This window comes from Odocoileus virginianus, chromosome 33 (genome assembly GCF_023699985.2).
Source record: "Odocoileus virginianus isolate 20LAN1187 ecotype Illinois chromosome 33, Ovbor_1.2, whole genome shotgun sequence".
NCBI lineage: Eukaryota > Metazoa > Chordata > Mammalia > Artiodactyla > Cervidae > Odocoileus > Odocoileus virginianus.
The window spans coordinates 4,251,180-4,272,207 of NC_069706.1; the positions used below are offsets into that span (position 1 = coordinate 4,251,180).

The 21,028-nt window shown below is 46.1% G+C and overlaps 1 protein-coding gene across 13 annotated transcripts in view; it reads left to right on the forward strand.

The window, feature by feature from the left end:
• The window catches only part of RBFOX1 (RNA binding fox-1 homolog 1), a 2,345,672-nt gene that overhangs the window by 180,173 nt on the left and 2,144,471 nt on the right, over nt 1-21,028 (forward strand). For all 13 annotated transcript variants that reach the window (XM_070460568.1, XM_070460569.1, XM_070460570.1 and 10 more), the window contains exon 2: nt 17,965-18,003. In XM_070460568.1, the coding sequence (XP_070316669.1) occupies nt 17,965-18,003 (39 nt within the window). The remainder of the gene's footprint in view (nt 1-17,964; nt 18,004-21,028) is intronic.

Consider the following 21,028-nt stretch of genomic DNA (forward strand, 5'->3'; position numbering starts at 1 on the left):
AAATTGCTCAGCCAGCATCTCGTGTGCAGCAGGCGCTCACTGAATGACAGATATATACCGAAAATATCTGTTTGACAGAGACCCCAGATACAGCCTTCCATTTATTCCTTTTGAGTGATAGGATTCTGTCTGGAGTGGGCTCCTTGAGAAAACCAAAGCGTCTCTTCCTCTGGTCTGGTTGGTCCCAGTTGTTAATTTCCAAGACCCATTTAATTTTTTACCCCTTCTCTCTCAAGAACAAAGATACCCTGCTGAAAGATCAGGAAATGAGAGATAGGAAGGGGACCTCTCAGAGAGCGATGATTTGTAATGACCCATCAACAGGGATAAACTCCACTGCGGCAAAAAATAATGAAACATCGATTCTCAGAACCTATTAAAAGTCAGATTTATATGAGAGTTTAGAAAAGCAATTAGTCTGGATTGAAACTAATTAGTGATTCCCCTCCCCGTCTTGGGACAGTTCAGATCCAGAGAGGTTATTAAGTACCTACTATGTGCAGGATTTAAGAGGACTCAAAGATGGCAAAAAAATTCTAATCTAGAGAGATTATATGCAAACAGAAATGACTATTATTTAAGAAAGAAATCAATTCCATGATAGATGTAGGGGCACAGTGTCAGGAGGAATCAAAGACATGCATCTTCTCTCAGGCTGCTCTGACTCCATGTAGGATCCTTCTGGGGCTTCCTTGGTGGCTCAGATGGTGGAGAATCTGCCGGCAATGGAGGAGACCTGGGTTTGATCCCTAGGTTGGGAAGGTCCCCTGGAGAAAGGAATGGCAACCCACTCCAGTATTCTTGCCTGGAAAATTCCAAGGACAGAGGCGCCTCATGGGCTACAGTCCTAACTCCTTTCTTCAGCTTTTCTTTCTGCAGCAGATTACCCTAGAGTTGTCTCTGGACCTTTAAAATACCACTTTCCATGATTTCTTGGTGGGTTTAATGGACGCCAGCTACCTCTATCTATGCTGACGCCCAGCTTCCCTATCTCCAGGCTCCAACTGTTTGGCTGACATCTCTGCTGGAAGGTCAAACTCACCATCTCTCCCACCCGCAGACCATTGCCCATTCCGAGTCCCTCTCTACGTTAATATCACCACATGGGTCCAGACTCCTAAGTGTCCATTCTGTGGCCACTCTGGATTCCTCCATTTCTCTGCCTCCCACATCTAATTTGGTCACCGAGTGCTCCAGAGTTTGCTTCCTAAACGACTCTTGAGACTGTTTTATCTTCCTCATCCCACTGCCTCTGACCAAGACTGTTAGCCATAACACTCCTCTAATTGTTCTCTCTCATCTCGGGCCTCCCCGATGACGCTAGCAGGAAAGAACCCGCCTGCCAATGCAGGAGACGCAAGAGACATGGGTTTGATCCCTGGGTCAGGAAGATCTGGAAAAGGAATGGCAACCCTCTCCAGTATTCTTGCCTGGAGAATTCCCTGGGCAGAGGAGCCTTGTGGGCTATAGTCCATGGGGTCACAGAGGGTGGGACACGTCTGAGGGAGCACACACACACACTCTTGAGTCTCTCATCTCTCCCCTCCCCCAACCCCCACTGCTGTCGGGATGACCTGTCTGCAATGTAAGGCATATACCTTTACCTTTCTTTTTAAATTGATTTTTTATTGGCCTATAGTCCCTTTAGGGTGTTGTGGCAGCCCCTGCTGTAGCAGCCTGGATCAGCCATATGCATACACACATCCACTCTTTTCTCATATTTCCTTCCTATTTAGGTCGCCACAGAGCACCCCCTAGAGCTCCCCGTGCTCCACAACAGGTCCTCGTTAGCCATCCATTTTATGCACACATCCTTTTACTCTTCTTTACCTGAAATTCTTCTGCATCTCTTCAAGGTCCTTAGGGGAGTTCACTGCTCGGGCATGAGCACTTCAAATAAGACCTTCTGCGATTTGGATTCTGTTTACTTTGTCTCTTGCAGCTTTCTAGCAGCTTCCTCCTCTAATTTTGTCCATCCACCCATCTACCCATACAGCATTTATCAAGCTCCTACTATGTGACAAGCAACAGTGTAACTGTTGAGTTTACAGTGGTGAACAAGATGGACATGGCGCTTGACCTCTTCAAGTTCCCAGTCAATAAACAAATGGGTAATTAGTAAATTAAGTGTGAAAGGTGCCGTGAAGCAAAAATAGGGCAATACAAGAGAGAATAATGGGAGTAGGGAGGTGAACCAAGGGTCTTCCAAGATTCATCTAAACATTCAGACTCATAAGAATTCCATGCTTCACGCTTAGCATCACAAGCTCTAGGAAGATAAAGGATGGGAAACCCTGCTGGTTGCTAGGGCAACACCAGGTGTTCCTCCTTTTCAGTGGTCCATGCAGCATCACTCCAGTGCAAGGAGATGACTCCACCTTGGGCAGGGGTGACTCTGTCCTGGCTTAGAAGATGCCTGTGTCACAGGAGCCAGTATCTCTTGTCACAGTGCCACAGGCAGAGCTCTCAGGAACGCTGCAAGGAGCATCTTATTACACAGCAGTGACGTCCAAGGCATGGTGTCCCATCAGGTGCTTATAGTCCATTTATAGTTCTTCCCAGGCCAGATGCAGCATACCAGTGAGAGGTCCTTTATACCCTGGGTAATGTTGCTTGGTAATAGAATTGACATCTCAGCTAATTAGGTTACCAGGGAGACAGTGTAAGGATGTTAACTGAAGGTTAAGTTCTCATACAGAAGGAGGAAGGGACTTGTTATCCTGTCTCTCACTGGGGGGTTTCCTTAGATAGAGTGGTCAGGGATCATACTGTTTTACTCTAGTTCCCAAGTAGGAAAAAGGTGGGGAAGAGCATCGTGTTCAAAGAGAATGGGAAGTGTTGGGTGTTTTCCAGGAGGGTAAGTGAAAGGGAGAATCATAGGTGATGGGCTGAAGAGGTGGGCTGGGGTGAAACCAGGCTGTGTGAGGACCTTGGGTTTTATGGGAAGTTCGGATTTTATTCCTTGTCCTTGCTGACTTAGAGTGAAATGCAGTGTTCTCACAGAGTGAATGCACATCCTCAATGTTTCAGCTACGGAGTTGCCTGGCCAAAGTCCTTCATGCCTTCCTCTGTGGGAGTCTGTATCAAGGGGTGTTCTACTTTTTATTTTAGAGGAAGGAAGGATTTATTATTACTTGCAGCAAGCCAGGAGAACACTGGGATTTTTCCTAAAGTGGCATCTCCAAGGGGTGTTCTAATATTGATTGTATAACAATCAACCTTCAACTTAGAAATGTACAACAATAACTGTTTTATTAGACCTCTAACCTCTGGGTTTAAGGTCTAACCTTTAAATTGATGGACTTTGAGTAAATCAGACTGCTAGCCATCATGTAGGTGGGCCTTATCCAATCAGTTGAAGGTCTGAATAAAACAAAAAACCTACACTGAGCAAGAGGGAGTTCTATAGCAGAAAGCTTTTGGACTTGAACTGCACACAACCAGTAGGATAAGTAATATGTAGAAAGACATTTATTAAAAGGAATTGGCTCACATATTATGGAGCTTGGAAAGTCTAAAATCTTTAAGGTTAGCCAGTAGGCTAGAGACTCAGGGGAGACAGATCCCTTATCTCAGTAGGGTGTTAAAGGTCTTGGGGCCATGTTTACAAAGCCAAAACAGTATGTTATCTGGCTGTAAATTATTTGCATTTATCTCACCTACAAAATACACTTGACTCTCCCAAGACCCCTTAAAACTATTTCCCATTACACCATCAAGCTTGGCTTGACACCAAGGATCTCATAAAATTTATTTAAGATCTAGATATGGATGAAGATCCTTGAGTTGGATTCCTTGGATATAGTTCCTCTAGACCTGAAGACCTATAAATTGAAGAGACAAATTATCTGCTCGCCCTCTATACCCAATAATAAATGATGAGACAAGTGTAGGATAACTGTAATGAAAGTTCTCATTCAAAAAAGGGAAAACATAGCAATCAGTTGCCCTAGTAATTCTGAAATTCAGCTTGTCATAAAAGGACCATTTCTTGATTAAGTTTCCAAACAGGTCTCTGGGAATGATTTTTGTGGCTTTTGGCTCCATCCTCTGAGATCTTGATTCTGACCTTGGAGTCACCTATTTTTTCCCACATAAGAAATAGGCCATACTTGCAGCTGAGTAGATTTTTCAACTTTCTTTCTACCCACAGAAGTTTGGGTGTCTGAAAAGTGAAGGTGAAAGTGAAGTCTCTCAGTTGTGTCTGACTTTTTGCGACCCCCTGGACTGTAGCTGGCCAGGCTCCTCCGTCATGGGATTTTCCAGGCATGAATACTGGAGTGGGTTGCTGTTTCCTTCTCCAGGGGATATTCCTGATGCAGGGATCAAACCTGGGTCTCCCACACTGCAGACAGACTCTTTACCGTCTAAGTCACCAGGGAAGCCCTTGGGGACTTGAAGGGCTCATTTTATTAGTGTTATCTCAATTCTTTTTAGCCCAAGCTGGTATAAGTACTTTAAAAACTCTGTGGATTTCTTATGTATCAATTCATTATCTATGTCATTTGACCAAAGCCGCTCCCATTTCTTTGAGATAAGTCCTTTGTCCTTGGGCCCCGTGGGGGGCCTCTGTGGAAAGCACGCTTAATATCCTCAGAAAACCGGTTGTCTTCTAGTACCTCTTTAAGATCCTCAGATGGGGTTTTGTTCGACTGAAATGGTCTAGGAGGCACCACCTTAAATATTTCTGAGATTTAAAAAATTGAAGCATATTTGATTATGTTAGTATTATGTTAGTTTCAGGTGTATAGTACAGTGATTAAGTATTTTTATAGATTATACTTTGTTACAGATTATTATAAGATAATGGGTATAATTCTTCTTGCCAGACAGCAAATCCTGTTGCTTATCTACAGTAGTTTGTATTAATCCCAAACTCCTAATTTGTCACACTCTCCTTCTTTCTTTTCTTCGGCATTTCTGAGATTTTAACAAAAGGATTTCAGTCACCATTGACTTCATTTTTACTCTGAAACAAATGTAATGTTCTGATAACAATCTGGAGTTGACCCTTGTCCTTTCTTACTTTGAGTGCCCTTTTGCCAGCTGGAAAGATTGTTCTGATTTTTTATATTTACTGCCAACTTTCCCCCAAATGATACCATTTCCTCTTTAATTGAGCGATGTCCTTTTCCAGTTTTATGCAGGCATCTAAAAGAAGCTCAGTGACATGTTAAATACTGTAGAAATTTTCTTAGATGCATCCTAGAGATGAGGGTTTAGGGTGCTTGGCCAGAGAGCCCTGGTCTTGAGAAATAAGTCCTTAAAATAAAGACTATTGGTCTTGGAAAGTAATTAGCCCTTGACTTTGTCACTCAAGTTAGGGAGAACAATTCATAGCATTAACCCAAAGCTTCTAGTGTTTCCATTAGGTATTATTTGGATGAAATAAGTTTTGCTTATGTTTATAATGTTATGAATACCAAAGCAATAAATATGCACTATGGGAAAAATGGAGAATATAACAAAATATAAAAGAAATTGAAAATGAACAGAAAACAAATGTTAATTTTGTGGCATATGTCACTAAAAAACTGCAACCATGTGCTTAAAACGAGCAGATTATTCTATGTACTCTGACACTTAAAAAGATGTAATGCATAAGCCCATTTCTTCATGTCATTAAACATAACATTGGAGTATGATTTCCAAAGGTTACATAATATTGAATTGCATGACTGTGATATACTTCACTTAACCTGTCCCCTGATGTTGGACTTCTAGGTTATTTCAACATTGTGTAGGGTTGTTTGGCTCATGTAGGATGAGACCGAATGAAACTCACTTTGTCTGTCGTCACCTTTAGCACCTTTCATGGGTTGCATTTATTTTGGGGAACAGGTTTGAAAGGTTGTGAAGGAAGTAGACTTTCTCTGTTTTGTCCTCTGAGAGCATATGCCCCCTTCTGTGTCTCAACCAGAGCTCAGCCCGGCGTCCAGCACAGAGGATACCTCATTAACTATGAGAGTAAGTGAGAGCCGCGGCTGCTGCTTGCTGACCAAGCTCACTCACAAGATGACAACTCCCACCCACGTACAAGAACCAGCTCAAAAGCCCTTCCGTATTTACTTCCTGAGGGGTAGAAAATTGTCTTCTAGGTGGAAAAACACTTTAAAAACAGAATAGGCAAGCACTTGCGTAAATCATTAATAAATCTGTTTGCTGTTTTTATTTGCATTAGATATCAAATTAAATATTGCATTAAATGAGTTAAATATTAATATTGCATTAAATATATATTGCATTTTAAAAATTGAGTACTGGATGCTCTTCCTTGAAGTTGGATTATAAAGGCTTTAGCACAACATCCCAGCATGTGCTAACTGTGTATGGTTGTTTTCTGAGTCACTGTTGATTTATTAGAGTCCAGAGGAACAAGGGGAAAGGCAAGAGTGCACAGAGCTCTTGTGGGTGGTGTGGCTAGGAGGGCAGAGCTGCAGAGGGAGAGTTGATGTCTGATGGCAGGAAAAGAGAGGAGAGGAGGGGGGGGCGTATATAATTTACTTTGCACCTGTTATTTACCAAGGGCTCAGTGGTAAAGAATCTGCCTGCCAGTGCAGGAGATGCAGGTTTGATCCCTGGGTTGGGAAGATTTCCTGGAGAAGGAAATGGGAGTCCACTCAAGTATTCTTGCCTGGGAAATCCTCTGCACAGATAAGCCTGGTGGGCTACAGTCCATGGGTTTGCAAAAGAGTCAGACATGACTTAGTGACTAAACAACATTATTTACCATGCATTGTCCTAAGGGATGTGCATGGATTATCTCATTTCATTTCCTGAGAGACCAATGAAACAGGTATATGTATTATTCTACCTCACACAGGTGAGTCTCAAAGCGGTTGGGAGACGTTCATAGGGACTCAGTCTTGCTGGGGTGATCATAGGCACAGTGACCACTTTCTTAACTGGGGTCCTCTGCTGTTTCTTGAAGGAGGAGCTTACAGGTTGATGTTAATAAAAATGGACTCATGGATTTTAAGGAATTTTAAATTTTGGTTGTCTTTACTCCTAATAACAAGGGAACACGATGGAATTTAGACCCACTTGTCCCTTCAACCTCACCTAATAGCACCTTTTAGGCGCTTGGTGTCTCCAACTTGGATGCAAGCCCCAGAGTTGAGGAAGTGCCCCTGGCTCCTGTGGATTGCCAGTTCACCAAGCACAGTGCTGGGACACAGCAGGCCCCAGGAAATAGTGGGGCAGTGAAGGAATGAATGAGTGAACGAGTGAATGAATGAACAAATGAATGAGGCAGCCAGGTGACAGAACAGACAATGCTTCCTTCCAAGCTGGGGCTCTCTTACTTGTAGGGCCGCACACTGAGGGATTTAAAAGCGGAGTGTAACTGTGATGCTGTCCTTTCTGTGTCCACACTTCGGCAGACGCAGAACCCTCCCTTTGAGAAGGGACTCAGCCTAGCTCTGAGCAGTGTGGACCGATGACAGCCTCCAGCGTCAACGCCCCGGGCCTGCCTCAACCCCTGAGCTGCCCTGCTCTGCCTGGTCCCAGCCATTGACTGCATGGCTGCTGTCCTGGGGCCTGGCCGTTTCTGCCTGACGCGGGACTCCTCCAAGGGGCACTAGAGTCTGGAGGCCCCAGTGAGCAGCCAGAAGCTGTCAGGTCTGCACCCCGCCCGACAGCTTCCTTTGTCCAATCCCACCTCCTTCCTTCTCCTCTCACAGCCGTGTCAGTGTCCTGTGGTTGCTGTGAAAAATGATGATGAGCTGGGTGCCTTAGGGCAGCAGAAATTTTTCCTCTGGAGGCCGGAAGTCCAAAGTCAAGGGCGCTGTTCTCCCCCGAAGGCTCTGAGAGGGACCCCACCTGTCTCTTGCAGTGTCTGTGGCTCCAGGCCTTCCTTGGCGTGTGGCTGCGTCACTCCAGTCTCTGCCCCTGTCTTCCCATCACCCTCTTCCCTGAGTCTGTTCTGCCTCAAACCTTCCTTTTCTCTCTTAAGAACACTGTCTTTGGCTTTATGTGTTAGTCACTCAGTCGTGTCCGACTCTTTGCAGCCCCGTGGAGCATAGCCCGCCAGGCTTCTTGGTCCATGGGATTCTCCAGGCAAGAATATTGAACTGGGTTGCCACTTTCTTCTCAAGGGAATCTTCCCAACCCAGGGACTGAACCCAGGTCTCCTGCATTGCAGGTGAATTCTTTACCATTTGCGCCACTAGGGAAGGCTGTCTTTGGATGTAGGGCCCCCTAGTCCAGTGTGACCTCATCTTACCTTGATTACATCTGCAAAGACCGTTTCCCAAACAAGTCACACGCACAGGTTCTGGGGGATTAGGGCTTGAACATATTCCTTGGGGGGAGGACACTATTGAGCCCCACTCAAGTGTGACTCCCCATGAAGCCTTTTGCACACCTGATGCCCCCTTGGCATCTGCTTTCCAGGAGACTTAGTTGGCAGGCTTTCTTCCCTCATCTGGAGTGTTCTGTTCCTTGCCTGTTATGATATTGCACTTTTGCCTAAATAATTTTTTTTTTGCTTTCTTGAGTCACTTGGAAGTTACCTGAGGGCAAGTGTGTGTCCTTCTGCACAAGGGCAAGCATGACCTTTCATGTCTGTGAAAGAGTCTGGGGACAAAAGAGGACCTGGAATTAGAATTGGATGAAGCAGGTTTGAATCCCAGCTCACCAACCACGGGGACTCTGAGACCTTTACTTCTCTGTTTTCATGCTCTGTGAATCAGACACGATAATAATATTCACCTTTCGTGTGGTCTTTTTGTGAGGGTTAAATGTTTTAATTCATGTTTGATGGGCGGGGGGAGTTTGTTACTGTTCTGTCCACAGCCTTGCCACTTCTCTTCCTCACCCGTGTGCATCTTTTAAGGGGTCTATCAATCTCCTTTGAAGAAGGAGGGGCACATGGAGAGGTTCTGTCGGGGCAGTAGGAGTCCTGGGGCAGCTGTTCTCGGAAGGCTCTTTCCCGGTGTTGCTGGGCTCCTTGTCCTGGGTTCTGTGACCCCCCTCAAAGGGGCGAGATTGTTCTGTAGGCATTGGCTTGGCAGCTGCCCTTGGATATCAGAAAGACTGAGCACTGTTTCTTTTTCTTTTCGCTCCTGCTAAAGCAACCCTAATCTTCCTGGAGGCAAGGAGGAGGCCTCTGATTGATGGAAAGTCTTATGTAAGGAAGGGCATCAAGGAAAAGCACCAAGTTCAGTCCAGGTTCTAATCCGGCTGCAGGAGCAAACATGTCAGCTGCTTGGGCATCGTGCACCAGCTCTTATGAGCGTTGTTGCTCTATGTCCCAATGTCGTTGTTTTCGTCATCAGGGCGGGGAGTGAAGGACACGCTCAGATGTCAAGGTGGAAATTCTGCTCACCAAACGGACAACACAGAAGGAGTGTCTGCAGAAATGCTCCGCTGGGTGGGAGGGTCGGGGGGGGGGGGGCGGGATGGAGATGATGCAAGCAAGCCCGGTCCTTTCCTGCAGGTTTGCATTCTTGCTGTGCCTTCTAGGAGATGGCAGGCTGGGGACAAAACGGGAAAGCTGGCTGAGAGGTGACTTCACCTCGTCCCGGTCTTCCTATTCGCAGGGTCATGAGAGCATAGGATAGATCCAGTTGTGTGGAAGAGTGACCTCTGAGCTTCCCGAGAGAGAGTGGTGTGATCATTAGACACCAGGATCCTGCTCTGCACTGCCCTCTGCCCCTTTCTCCCCCTCTTCCCTTCTCTTTTTCACTCCCCACTCCTCGCTTTACCACTTCCTTCCACCCCCAGAAGGCCGAGTAGACGGGGTGGGCGGGGAGACGATGCCTGTAGCAGGGGACAGTGCCTCATTACTGCACTGGGCGCTGCTCAGAATTAGAACCGTGGGCCCCACAGCTCCCGCAGCAGCCAACCAGGCTCTGATGAAAGTTTCATGTGGTTTTCTCTTCCCTTTAAAGCCTGTGGGGGCATCTTCAGCAGAGGAGAAAGGGGTAGAGTTCACCTTAATCCTTCTCTGTCCCATATTTCTGCCTCTAAGTGGATCCAAGCCCGCTCCTTGTAATTATCTCAAAAATAGACCCGATAGCCACGGTGCATTCGGTGGGTTTCCTTGGCGGTGTCTAATGAAACAGCGCGGTGAGAAGGAGAGAGCCTGGTGGCAGGGTGGATAGATGGCCCTGTGTCGGTTAATCTCACATTTCATCTCCGTTTAAGCAGTCTCGGAGCTCATTAATTGTCTTTCTGAGAAGAGCCAGGCATTTATCTTTGAGAGCCATCTAGCCTTACTGAGTTCATCCAGGCTAAAGAGAAGGGGAGGGGCCGACCGTGGCTGTCCACCTAATTTTGCTGAACGAGAAATAGATAGTTAGACAGAGTGATGGCTCTTGATCTCTTTTGCCTGATTGCTCAGCCACCAGAAAGCTGGTACCGATGGCTGCCCCCTCCCCCAACAGTGGATAAGAGCACCACCTCCCCACGCCATCACGGCTTGGAAGATCACCTGTCTCTTTCTGACATAGGGTGGAATTCTGTCAACACCTACATCATAGAAACAAACATAAAAGAAACTCGTAGAGCTGCCTAATGCACACAGAATACCTGTCTGTTTTAAACAAACCAGATGCACAGTCATTCAAATTTTATGAGAAGGATAAAGTACGATGACTCTTTATATGCTGTAATATTTTTTTAACCATCAAGTCCCTCTGACTCCTTTAAAGTAGATGTTGAATGTTGATGGATAGGCATGCGTGTGTGCTAAGTCACTTCAGTCATGTCAGACTCTTTGTGACTCCAGGGACTGTAGCCCGCTAGGCTGTTCTGTCCGTGGGAGATTCTCCAGGCAAGAATAACTGGAGTGTGTTGCCATTCCCTCCTCCTGGGGATCTTCCCAACCCAGGGGTCGAACCCACGTCTCTTATGTCTCCTGCATTGGCGGGCGGGTTCTTTACCATTAGTGCTACCTGGGAAGCCCTGAAGAATAGGTAAATAAATGATAGTACATTCATAGAACAGAATTCTACGCAGTTATTAAAAAAGGAAGTGATGGCTCCACCCCAGGGGTTCTCAGCTGGTGATCCCCTTGGGGGGGACCCTTGGCCGTGTCTGGAGACATGTTTGGTTGTCGCCTTTGGGGGAGAGGGCGTGGTCCTGGCATCTAGTGGGCAGAGGCCAGGGGTATTGTTAACCATCCTGCAAAGCACATGACAGCCCCTCCACCCCCCGCACCACAAAGACTTTTCCAGTCCAACTGTTCAACAGTGCTGAAATCAAGAAACTCCATTCTATGTGAGTTGTCTGGAAAAAATTTTCATACTCTATTGTTGAGTTTATAAAAAGCAACTGTTTAGTTCAGCATCTATAGCACCAACCCATTTTTTAAAATTAAAAAGTATATATTGTGGGTATCTGTATGTGTATACGTAGGCAGATATATTTGAGCAAGTTTAGGAAAAAGAGCAGAAGAATAACGTGTCTAATTTGTATTGTTTTTTTCAGGGGTGAGCTTGGTGAGTAGTAGGGGCTTTCTTAATTTTTAATTCAGAAAAGAGTGGAGAGGAAAGTCACACTGATTTTGATTTGTATAGATTCGACGCACACCCTACCTTTCCAGGATCACACATGCTTCAAAATGGATTTTCACAGGGGCAACACATACATAGCTTTTCAAGGGACTGTTATGTGAGGCTATCTAGATGAATGCTATAAATGAGATTTTTATAGGAGACTCTTTCTTTTCATTGCCCAGTGCCTGCCATTAGTTACAGCCGAGCCTGGCAATACTAGGTCTTGATTTCTTAAACAAACACACTAAAATGAAACTCTGAATATGGGGGAATAAACAGCTCCTAGTGGCTAAAGAGGCATAAAAAGTCTTTAAAACCACATCATGGCACAGTGAGATGACCAACACTCAGGAAAAAACAACTGCAGTAGAATATTCATTTGGACCAAATGGTCTTGCTGGTCCTCTGCTTTCAGCCAAACGGTTTTCAGTAGCACAAAGAGACTTGTCCAGAAGCTTTGAAGCATCTATTATTATGCAGTTATTATGTGGCGACCAGACCAGGGAGGAGGGCGCAGTGCAAGAGGCACAGCTGCTGTGGATCGAGGGGAACTGAACACGGGGCTGAGCGAGAGGACGCACCCGGCCTCGGGCTCCGTGGGCCCCGTGGGCTGGCAGAGCCGGGATGCGCTTCTCCAGCCCAGGAGGTGGAGGAGGCACGGCTGGTGACACGAGGGGCGCATAGCGTGGCCCGTGTGATGTTGAAATGTCAGTGAGATGCCCGTGTGGACAGAGCGAGAGGACAGCCAGGTGGTCAGGTCTGGAGCTCAGGACGGCAGCCAGGACCAGACACTCACACTGGGTCCTGGAGAAGGTGGGGGCTGAGGTCTGGGTGGGGCCGTGAATGCTTCCAAGGGAGGGGGAGTTGGTGATGCAGAGGCGAGTCCTAGAGGACGCTGGAGTTCCCCGGGTAGGTGTAGGAAGCAGAGTCTGAAGGATGAAGGGCTTTGGGAAAGGATGTCAGAGAGGAGACAGACAGAGCTTTAAGACTCACTACGGAGGGTCCACAGAGGCGAGAGGGGACGAGGGTGCTGGGCTGTGCAGAGAAGCTGTTTGGATGGGAGGGGGTGGTGGGCACTGAGGGGTAAATGAGAAGATGGGAACCCCTTCGAGCTCTTCTTCCGAGCTGTGGTCTTACTAGTGTTTGTGATTTCCGAATTCCTGTCTGCTTCTCCTCCCCGACTCTCAGTGTCCTCGGGGACCGTGTCCATTTGGGCTTCTTGCTGTGTCTCCAATACTGCGCACAGTTCTGGTGGGCAGATGGAAAAAAGGAAAGAGAACCAAGCTTTTACAGTGTCTAACGGAGGTGACGGGGTAAGGAAGAGAAGGGCCCAGAGAAGGAGGAGGTGTAGGAGGAGGGCTTGAAGATACGGGGAGGGAGGTTGACAGAGTGGGCACGGGGCTTGGTTCTGAGACCCCAGGAGAAAGGTCTGTCTTGGTTCACCCCCTTACACGTAGACCCTGGGCTCCACCTTACCTCTGCCCTCTCGCTGTGTGCCTCCCTTGTAAGCCGAGGTCAGAGACCCACCTGAGCCTGCACCCTGGACCAGGCACAGACGGGGGAGGAGAAGGCAGGCGATCTACCCCATCTGTGCCTTTCTACACAGGCAGGCAGGACGAGTCCCGTTGTTTGTACTTCGCAAATGGGAGAGAAAAACACCATAGCCCTGCCTGGTCTAACAGTCTTTGGGAGGGGATAGAGAAACAGCTCAACATGTATTCTATGAGTTACCTGCTTCCGAACTGTAGCTCTAGTTCTGTCATGTCCCTGAAGATTTCTTTTTATGTGGATGATCTGTGCTGACTGGTCCTCCCCCATGCTCATTGTTAATCTGCGGTGTGTAAACTTGACCAACAGTGATAATAAATACTAGTCCAAGTTCTGGGTATTTTTGTCCTAAAGCTTCTTTGCTGTAAGCACCTTTGCTGCAAACATTTTCACCCATAACTAGCTGGCTGTAGGGAAATTTTGCCATAAAGGATAAAATAACTGGTTAACAGTTGGTTTCATTTCTCCATTGATGCAGGACTCCCAGTCTTGTCTTTCATCAATCTCAGCCCTCATGGTGGTCTAAACAGTGATGAGTAGATGTGGTTGTCTTAAAACAGTGAATGGTAACAGATATGTACATCAACATGATAGAAAATACTTGTTAGATGAAACTTACTGAAAGTGTGAAATAATGCAAAGCCAAATCATATATTATACTAGAAAATGGTAGCACTAGTTTGCAAATCCTTTTGTGATTTGAAGGAGCAGAGTTAAACCCATGTTTCCAGTAGAACTTTGGAATGTTCACCAGTGGACACATGTCAGTCTGCCAAGAAGAAACAGCAGTGACACATAGCTTAGTTACAAGCATGCATCCTGGCATTTGGGCTTTCCTGGTAACCAGTAAAGAATCTTCCTGCAATGCAAGAAACCTGGGTTCAATCCCTAGGTTGGGAAGATCCCCTGGAGAAGGGAATGGATACACATTCCTATATGCATCAGTTCAGTTCAGTTCAGTTCAGTTGCTCAGTCGTGTCTGACTCTTTGCAACCCCATGAATCGCAGCATGCCAGGCCTCCCTGTCTATCCCCAACTCCCAGAGTCTACTCGAACTCATGTCTATCGAGTCAGTGATGCCATCCAGTCATCTCATCCTCTGTCGTCCCTATTCTCCTCCTGCCCTCAGTCCCTCCCAGCATCATGGTCTTTTCCAATGAGTCAACTCTTTGCATGAGGTGGTCAAAGTATTGGAGTTTCAGCTTCAGCATCAGTCCTTCCAATGAACAGCCAGGACTGATGGACTGGCTGGATCTCCTTGCAGTCCAAGGGACTCTCAAGAGTCTTCTCTAACACCTCAGTTCAAAAGCATCAATTCTTCGGCACTCAGCCTTCTTCACAGTCCAACTCTCACATCCATACATGACATTGGAAAAACCATAGCCTTGACTAGGTGAACCTTTGTTGGCAAAGTAATGTCTCTGCTTTTTAATATGCTATCTAGGTTGGTCTTAACTTTCCTTCCAAGGAGTAAGCGTCTTTTAATTTCCTGACGGCAATCACCATCTGCAGTGATTTTGCAGCCCAAAAAATAAAGTCTGACTCTGTTTCCACTGTTTCCCCATCTATTTGCCATGAAGTGATGGGACCAGATGCCATGATCTTAGTTTTCTGAATGTTGAGCTTTAAGCTAACTTCTTCACTCTCCTCCTTCACTTTCATCAAGAGACTCTTTAGTTCTTCTTCACTTTCTGCCATAAGGGTGGTGTCCTCTGCATATCTGAGGTTTCTGATATTTCTCCTGGCAATCTTGATTCCAGCTTGTGCTTCTTCCAGCCCAGCGTTTCTCATGATGTACTCTGCATATAAGTTAAATAAGCAGGGTGACGATATACAGCCTTGATGTACTCGTTTTCCTATTTGGAACCAGTCTGTTGTTCCATGTCCAGTTCTAACTGTTGCTTCCTGACCTGCATACAGATTTCTCAAGAGGCAGGTCAAGTGGTCTGGTATTCCCATCTCTTTCAGAATTTTCCACAGTTTATTGTGATCCACACAGTCAAAGGCTTTGGCATAGTCAATAAAGCAGAAATAGATGTTTTCCTGGAACTCTCTTGCTTTTTCAATGATCCAGTGGATGTTGGCAATTTGATCTCTTGTTCCTCTGCCTTTTCTAAAACCAGCTTGAACATCTGGAAGTTCACAGTTCACGTGTTGCTGAAGCCTGGCTTGGAGAATTTTTGAGCATTACTCTACTAGCCTGTGAGATGAGTGTGATTGTGCAGTAGTTTGAGCATTCTTTGGTATTGCCTTTCTTTGGGATTGGAATGAAAACTGACCTTTTCCAATATGCATCATGGCAAACCGAGATGACCAACACTCAGAAACTAACAACTGCCGAAGGGTATTCATTTTGACAAACCCTGAATATTCATTGGAGTACTGATGCTGAAGCTGAAGCTCCAATACTCTGGCCACCTGGTGCAAAGAGCCGACTCACTGGAAAAGACCCTGATGCTGGGAAAGATTGAGAGCAGGAAGAGAATGGGATGACAGAGGATGAGATGGTTGCACGGCGTCACTGACTCAATGGACATGAGTTTGAGCAAACTTAGCAACTGAATAACAATAAATCCTGGGGTCTGAACCTGATCACTCTCAGTGGTTTGTCCAGTATTGCTGTGAATCTGCATGCATTTTGTTTTATTTTTTCAATTAGTTTTTTAGCATATGGTTGATTTATGATGTGTTAGTTTCTGCTGTATTAGCAAAGTGATTCAGTTATACATATATCCACTCTTTTTCAGATTCTTTTCCCACATGGGTCGTTACAGAGTACTGAATGGAGTTCCCTTTATTTATTTTATATATAGTGTATGTAGTGTTGCGTGTATATTTCAGTCCAGCCTCCCAATTTAACCCTCTCCCTGCCCCTTTCCCTCTTGGTAACTATAAGCTTGTTTTCCACATCTGTGGCTCTATTTCTGTTTTGTAAATACGTTCATTTGTACCAATTTTTTTAGATCCCATTTGTAAGTGATATCATATGATATTTGTCTTTCTCTGTCTGACTTACATCACTCAGTATGATAAACCCTAGGTCCATCCATGTTGGTGCAAATGACATTATGTGTTCTTTTTTATAGCTGAATAATATTCCATTGTATACATCTACATGCATTTTATACATGTGTGCAAGTATTTTGTATTTCATAATAAAGTCTTAAAATTTTGTTACTCATTTTTCTTGTTTCATTTTAAACGTCTCTCTTTACTTTTTTGTTATTTTACCTTTTACAGCAAATCGCCTCATGGTCAATTAGCTTTGCAGCGAAAATGTTTGTGTGAAAATGCTTGCGGCAAAGATGCTTATGGCAAAAAATGCTGGTCCAGGCTGATAACAGCTCTTGATACTGGGGTCTTTGATGAGTGCCTTCTGTGGACTGGGTGTGTGGTATCTCATTTAATGTCTCCACCCAGTGAAGTAGGTGGAGAGCCTGGAGTTCAGTGGGGGTGGCTGGGAGGTCACAGTGGAATGTTATCTTCTCAGTGGCTGTGAGGAGAGCTCTGCTGTGCCCCAGACCTTGGGCTGAACGGCCCCTCTCTTTGTCCTTAAGGTACTGGCTTGGTTAAGCTCCCCACAGCTTGTTGGGCCTGAAGCCTGGGGATTGGAACTAGCCAGTGCCAGGGCATTTTCTTTTGTCCAGCAGAGTCCAGGAAAGGGGTTCTCTTGTTTCTTTTCCATGAATCTGAAGTGCTGGTGGAGGTCACAGGCATGTGATGAGGGGGCTTGATCTGGATTTAAGGCGGGGAAAAGAGGAGCAGGTGGTGTCTTCTCTCCTTTTCGGTGGGAAACCATCTCGACCAATAGGAAATACGGTGGAAACACAAGTCGAGGGCAGAGAGAGAGCGCGGAGGGGAGAGGTTTTCTTGGCGTGGACAGTGATGTCCTGGGCTCAGGGGCAGGCTGGCCCTGGGGTTTGCATTTCACAAAGTGTCCCTGCAACTCGCCTTTTCCCTTTCATCCCAGCTGGGACCCTTCCTGTGCTGGGAGCTGGCCCAGCATTCTGAGAACAAGTGGAGCATGTACGTGAGTCAGTCAACAGCATGGGGACACGTTGGGGCTCCCAAGTAGGGAGTGGCTTTTCCTTCTGTGAAAATGTGCTTACAGTCTTCTGGTGGCTTCTGAACTTGCTTAGAAAAAGACCAAATTCCATGTGTTGACCTTCAAGGCCAGACGTGATCTGGCCCCTGCCTGCTTCTGTGATGTTTGACCGTCCCCAGAGACTCCAGCCTTCCTGCCCGTGTCCACTCCTGCCTGCCACAGGGCCTTTGTACCCAGTGTTCCTGCACTGAAAGTACCTGCTCCAGATGCTTCCAGCTCCTTCTTGCCGTCTGACTCTCAACCCTCTCTGACCCTCAGCATAAAATAGCACCTGTCATTCTCCATCCCATTTTTTTTTGACCATTGTTGGACTCTTCACTATCTGATATTATCTTCATTTTTGGTAATTTATTACCTTATTTGCTATGTCCTTTCTCCTCTCTCTCACCTGGTGGCAGGGACCTGCCATCTTGTTTAGTGTGAAAAACACAGGGCTGACAATGGCACCTGGCACGTGTTAGGCACCAAATCAGTGTCTTTGGAATGAATCAATCCAATATTTCTTCCCAAGGAACGTAGTTATTTTGTCTAAGAGAAAAACAAAGGAGGGACCTCCCTGGTGCTCCCGGGGTTAAGACTTTGCCTTCCAGTGCAAGGGGTGAGGGTTCAATCCCTGGTCAGGGAGCTAATGGCCCCACATGCCTCGGGGCCAAAACACCAAAACGTAAAACAGAAGCAAGATGGTGACAAATTCAGTAAAGACTTTAAAGATGTTCCATATCAAAAAATCTTAAAAAAGAAAAACAAAGGAAAAGCAGTTGTTTTCAATGCAAAACTCAACATCTCTTGTCTTTGTCTTTTTTTATGCAGGATCTACCGTCCCTGCCATATAGCCTGGTCGAGGGTCAGGTAAGTACTCATTTTGTCCTGACTTAGCATTGCTGTTAAGTCTGGTGGAAAGGAAAGAGGTAAATACGTCTCTTATTTTCTATTACTGTGCAAACCCAGCCCAGCCATGCAGTGGGCATGGCTAAGGAGAAGGGTGGGCATCACCAGGCTCATAGCCTATCATTTTTTAAACCTTGTTACCAGGTGCAGATGTCCAACCCATGCCCAAGGCAGACATCTCTAATCATCTACAGCACAATTCAACCCTTCCAGAGAATAGTTACCACTGATGATCAGGGAAGGCTGGTGAGATGAAGCGTACATGCGCCCTTGATGTATGCGCTCTAGGTGGGTGGTTAGGTGGCTTCTCTTTAGGAACAGTGAGAGTAATTTTCAGGAATCTTGCCCTTCCCTCTGTCTTCTGGCATCACCCCTGCCACATTTTTATTAGCATTGGAGCCACCAGCGCTTGGCCTTGTAAGAATATAATTGAACCAAACGGATCTATACCTTGGGGCAAAGCATTTTTTTTTTTTTATTGATTCCAACTCTACATTATTATTGTTGCTTAATGAGGAGCTAATGTAATTTCTAATGAAGCCACATGGCCCTCAGACAGACAAAGGCAGGTTTTATTTCCCTGGTGATGCTGTTTCATCTCTTCAGTTAAAACCTGGGAAGGAAAATTAATACAAATGTAAGGTGTTGTTTTTTTTTTCCTTTCTCTGAGATCAGTGTCAAGGCGGCAACTTTTTATTACTCATGTAAATTTCCCCCTTGATGGGATTGGAGAGAGGGTGTGGCTGGCCCTTGAGTGGACTGGAGATGCTGTAAGTGGTGGAAGAGGCTTCATGGCGAGGCTGAACCAGTGATATCTGTTGTCTGAGTAGTGATTAGAGTGGACTCTGTGCTACACCGCCCCCTCCCCACCTCCCAGCATCACTATCATTTGAAGCAATGTTCCCCAGGCTCCTGCTGTCAGCTGCCAGTTACTGGGAGAAGAATATGAGGAACTGTGGGGTTTTTTGGGGGGGAAGTAATTTATTGATATGAGGTCCATATAATATAATAATATCCATTTTAAAGTGGATAATTTTGTGGCATCGGGTATATTGTTGTTCACCTTCTGCCTCATCACCCCAAAAGATAACCCCATTCACACCCATTTCCCTTTCCCCCTCCACCCAAGCCCTAAGTAACCACCAATCTGCCTTCTCTCTCTCTCTGGATTTGCCTGTTCTGGACATTTCATATAAACGGAACCAACCGTGTATGGCCTCTTTGACTGATTTCTTCCACTGAGCATCTTGTTTACGAGATTTGTCCACGTGGTGGCCATGTCAGCCCTTCACCCCTTTTATGGATGGATAATGTTCCATTGCACAGATGGACCACATTTGTTTATACATTTGTCTGTTGGTGGATATCTGGGGTTTTTTCTACCTTTTGGCTGTGGTAAATATTACTTCTCTGAACATGTGTGTACAAGTATTTGGACACCTGTTTCCATTTCTTTGGGGCATGTACCTAGGAGTGGATTTGCATGGTCATGTGGTAATTCTGTGTTTAACTTTTCGAAGAACTGTATTCAACTTTGTTTAACTTCTTGGAGAACTTTCCCATCCATAACAAGAGAAAAAAAGAGTCTTGGCAAGGTCTCCGGTGTTTGCGAGGATTTGAATTCTGTCAGGCTGGCTCTTGGGCCCTTGTCTCCAACCACCATCTGTCCTGCATTTGGGGGTGTCAGCCCCATGTAACACGTCCTGTTCTGGGCACTGCCCCGGGGAAAACTGGGGTGGAAGCAGAGTGGAGGGCACACAGGCTCCTCTCACCTTGCGGGACGGTTGTGTCATTCCTGGCCAGTCTCTCGGTCCATGTGGCATCTTGACCTCTAAACTTTAGAGACTCTGCAGTTTCTGGGTCACTTGATCAAGCGATCACTTGACTGGTTGATAGGTTGTTTCACCTGGGTACTCAATCTCTTTCTCTCTGTCTCTCAGGGCTGACAGAGTCAACTTGACAAAATAATAACAATTCTTTGGGTATCAACTTGAATTAGTCTCAGTATCCAGACAGCACCTATGCAGACAGAATCTCTTCATCCCTCTTTTCCTACTGGAGGTGGGGTTTGGAAGCCCAGAGAGGTGAAATAATTTGCCTACAGTCACACAGCTTGTAAGTGACAGAGAGAGAATTTGAATGCAAGTCCGTGCATCTCTGCAGCCGGGCTTCTCCCAGCTGTGTCTGCAGGTTTCTCCAGACTCCTTTAGGCATTTTCCACATAGGCATGGAGATTTGGGGGCTTTCCCAGTGGCTCAGTGGTAAAGAAACCACCTTCAATGCAGGAGCTGCAGGAGACATAGATTCAGTCCCTGGATTGGGAAGATCCCCTGGAGGAGGACATGGCAAACACCCTCCAGTATTCTTGCCTGGAGAATCCCATAGACAGAGGAGCCTAATGGGCTATAGTCCATGGGGTTGCAAAGAGTCGGACACAACTGGAGCGACTGAGCATGCACACACGCACATGGTGATTTTTAAAAAAACCCACTACAGTTTGGGCTTTCCTGGGCCCACATAGTCCTTGGAACATCTTGAGATGCTGAGAACTTCTAAGTTGGTTGTGAGAAAATGAGAATTCCTATGTGGGGACAGGGCAGGGAGGAAGACATTCCATTCTTCTCTTTTGCTGGTAAAACCACAAGGAGGCATATTGCAAGACAGATGATCTGGTATCTACGGTGAAGGTGGTTGTTTTTTAACTGACTCTGTGCCCTGCCTTCTCAATACTCTGGCAGTAACTGGGGTGTGGTCCATATTCTGTGTGTGTAGTTGTTCATCCTTCTCCCTGCAGCGGGATGCCACACAAAACTGCACAGGGAGGCCCTGAGTCCCCAGCATTGCAGGCAGCCCAGGAAGCTGGCGATGGGATGCTTCTCAGGTGAGAGGGGGAAGAGGGTGATAAAGGTGGCAAGGCAGGTAGGTCTTGCCCCAGGGAATCCCTGGCACCCCAGGCACCAAGCAGTTAAATGCTCTGCCTGGAAGG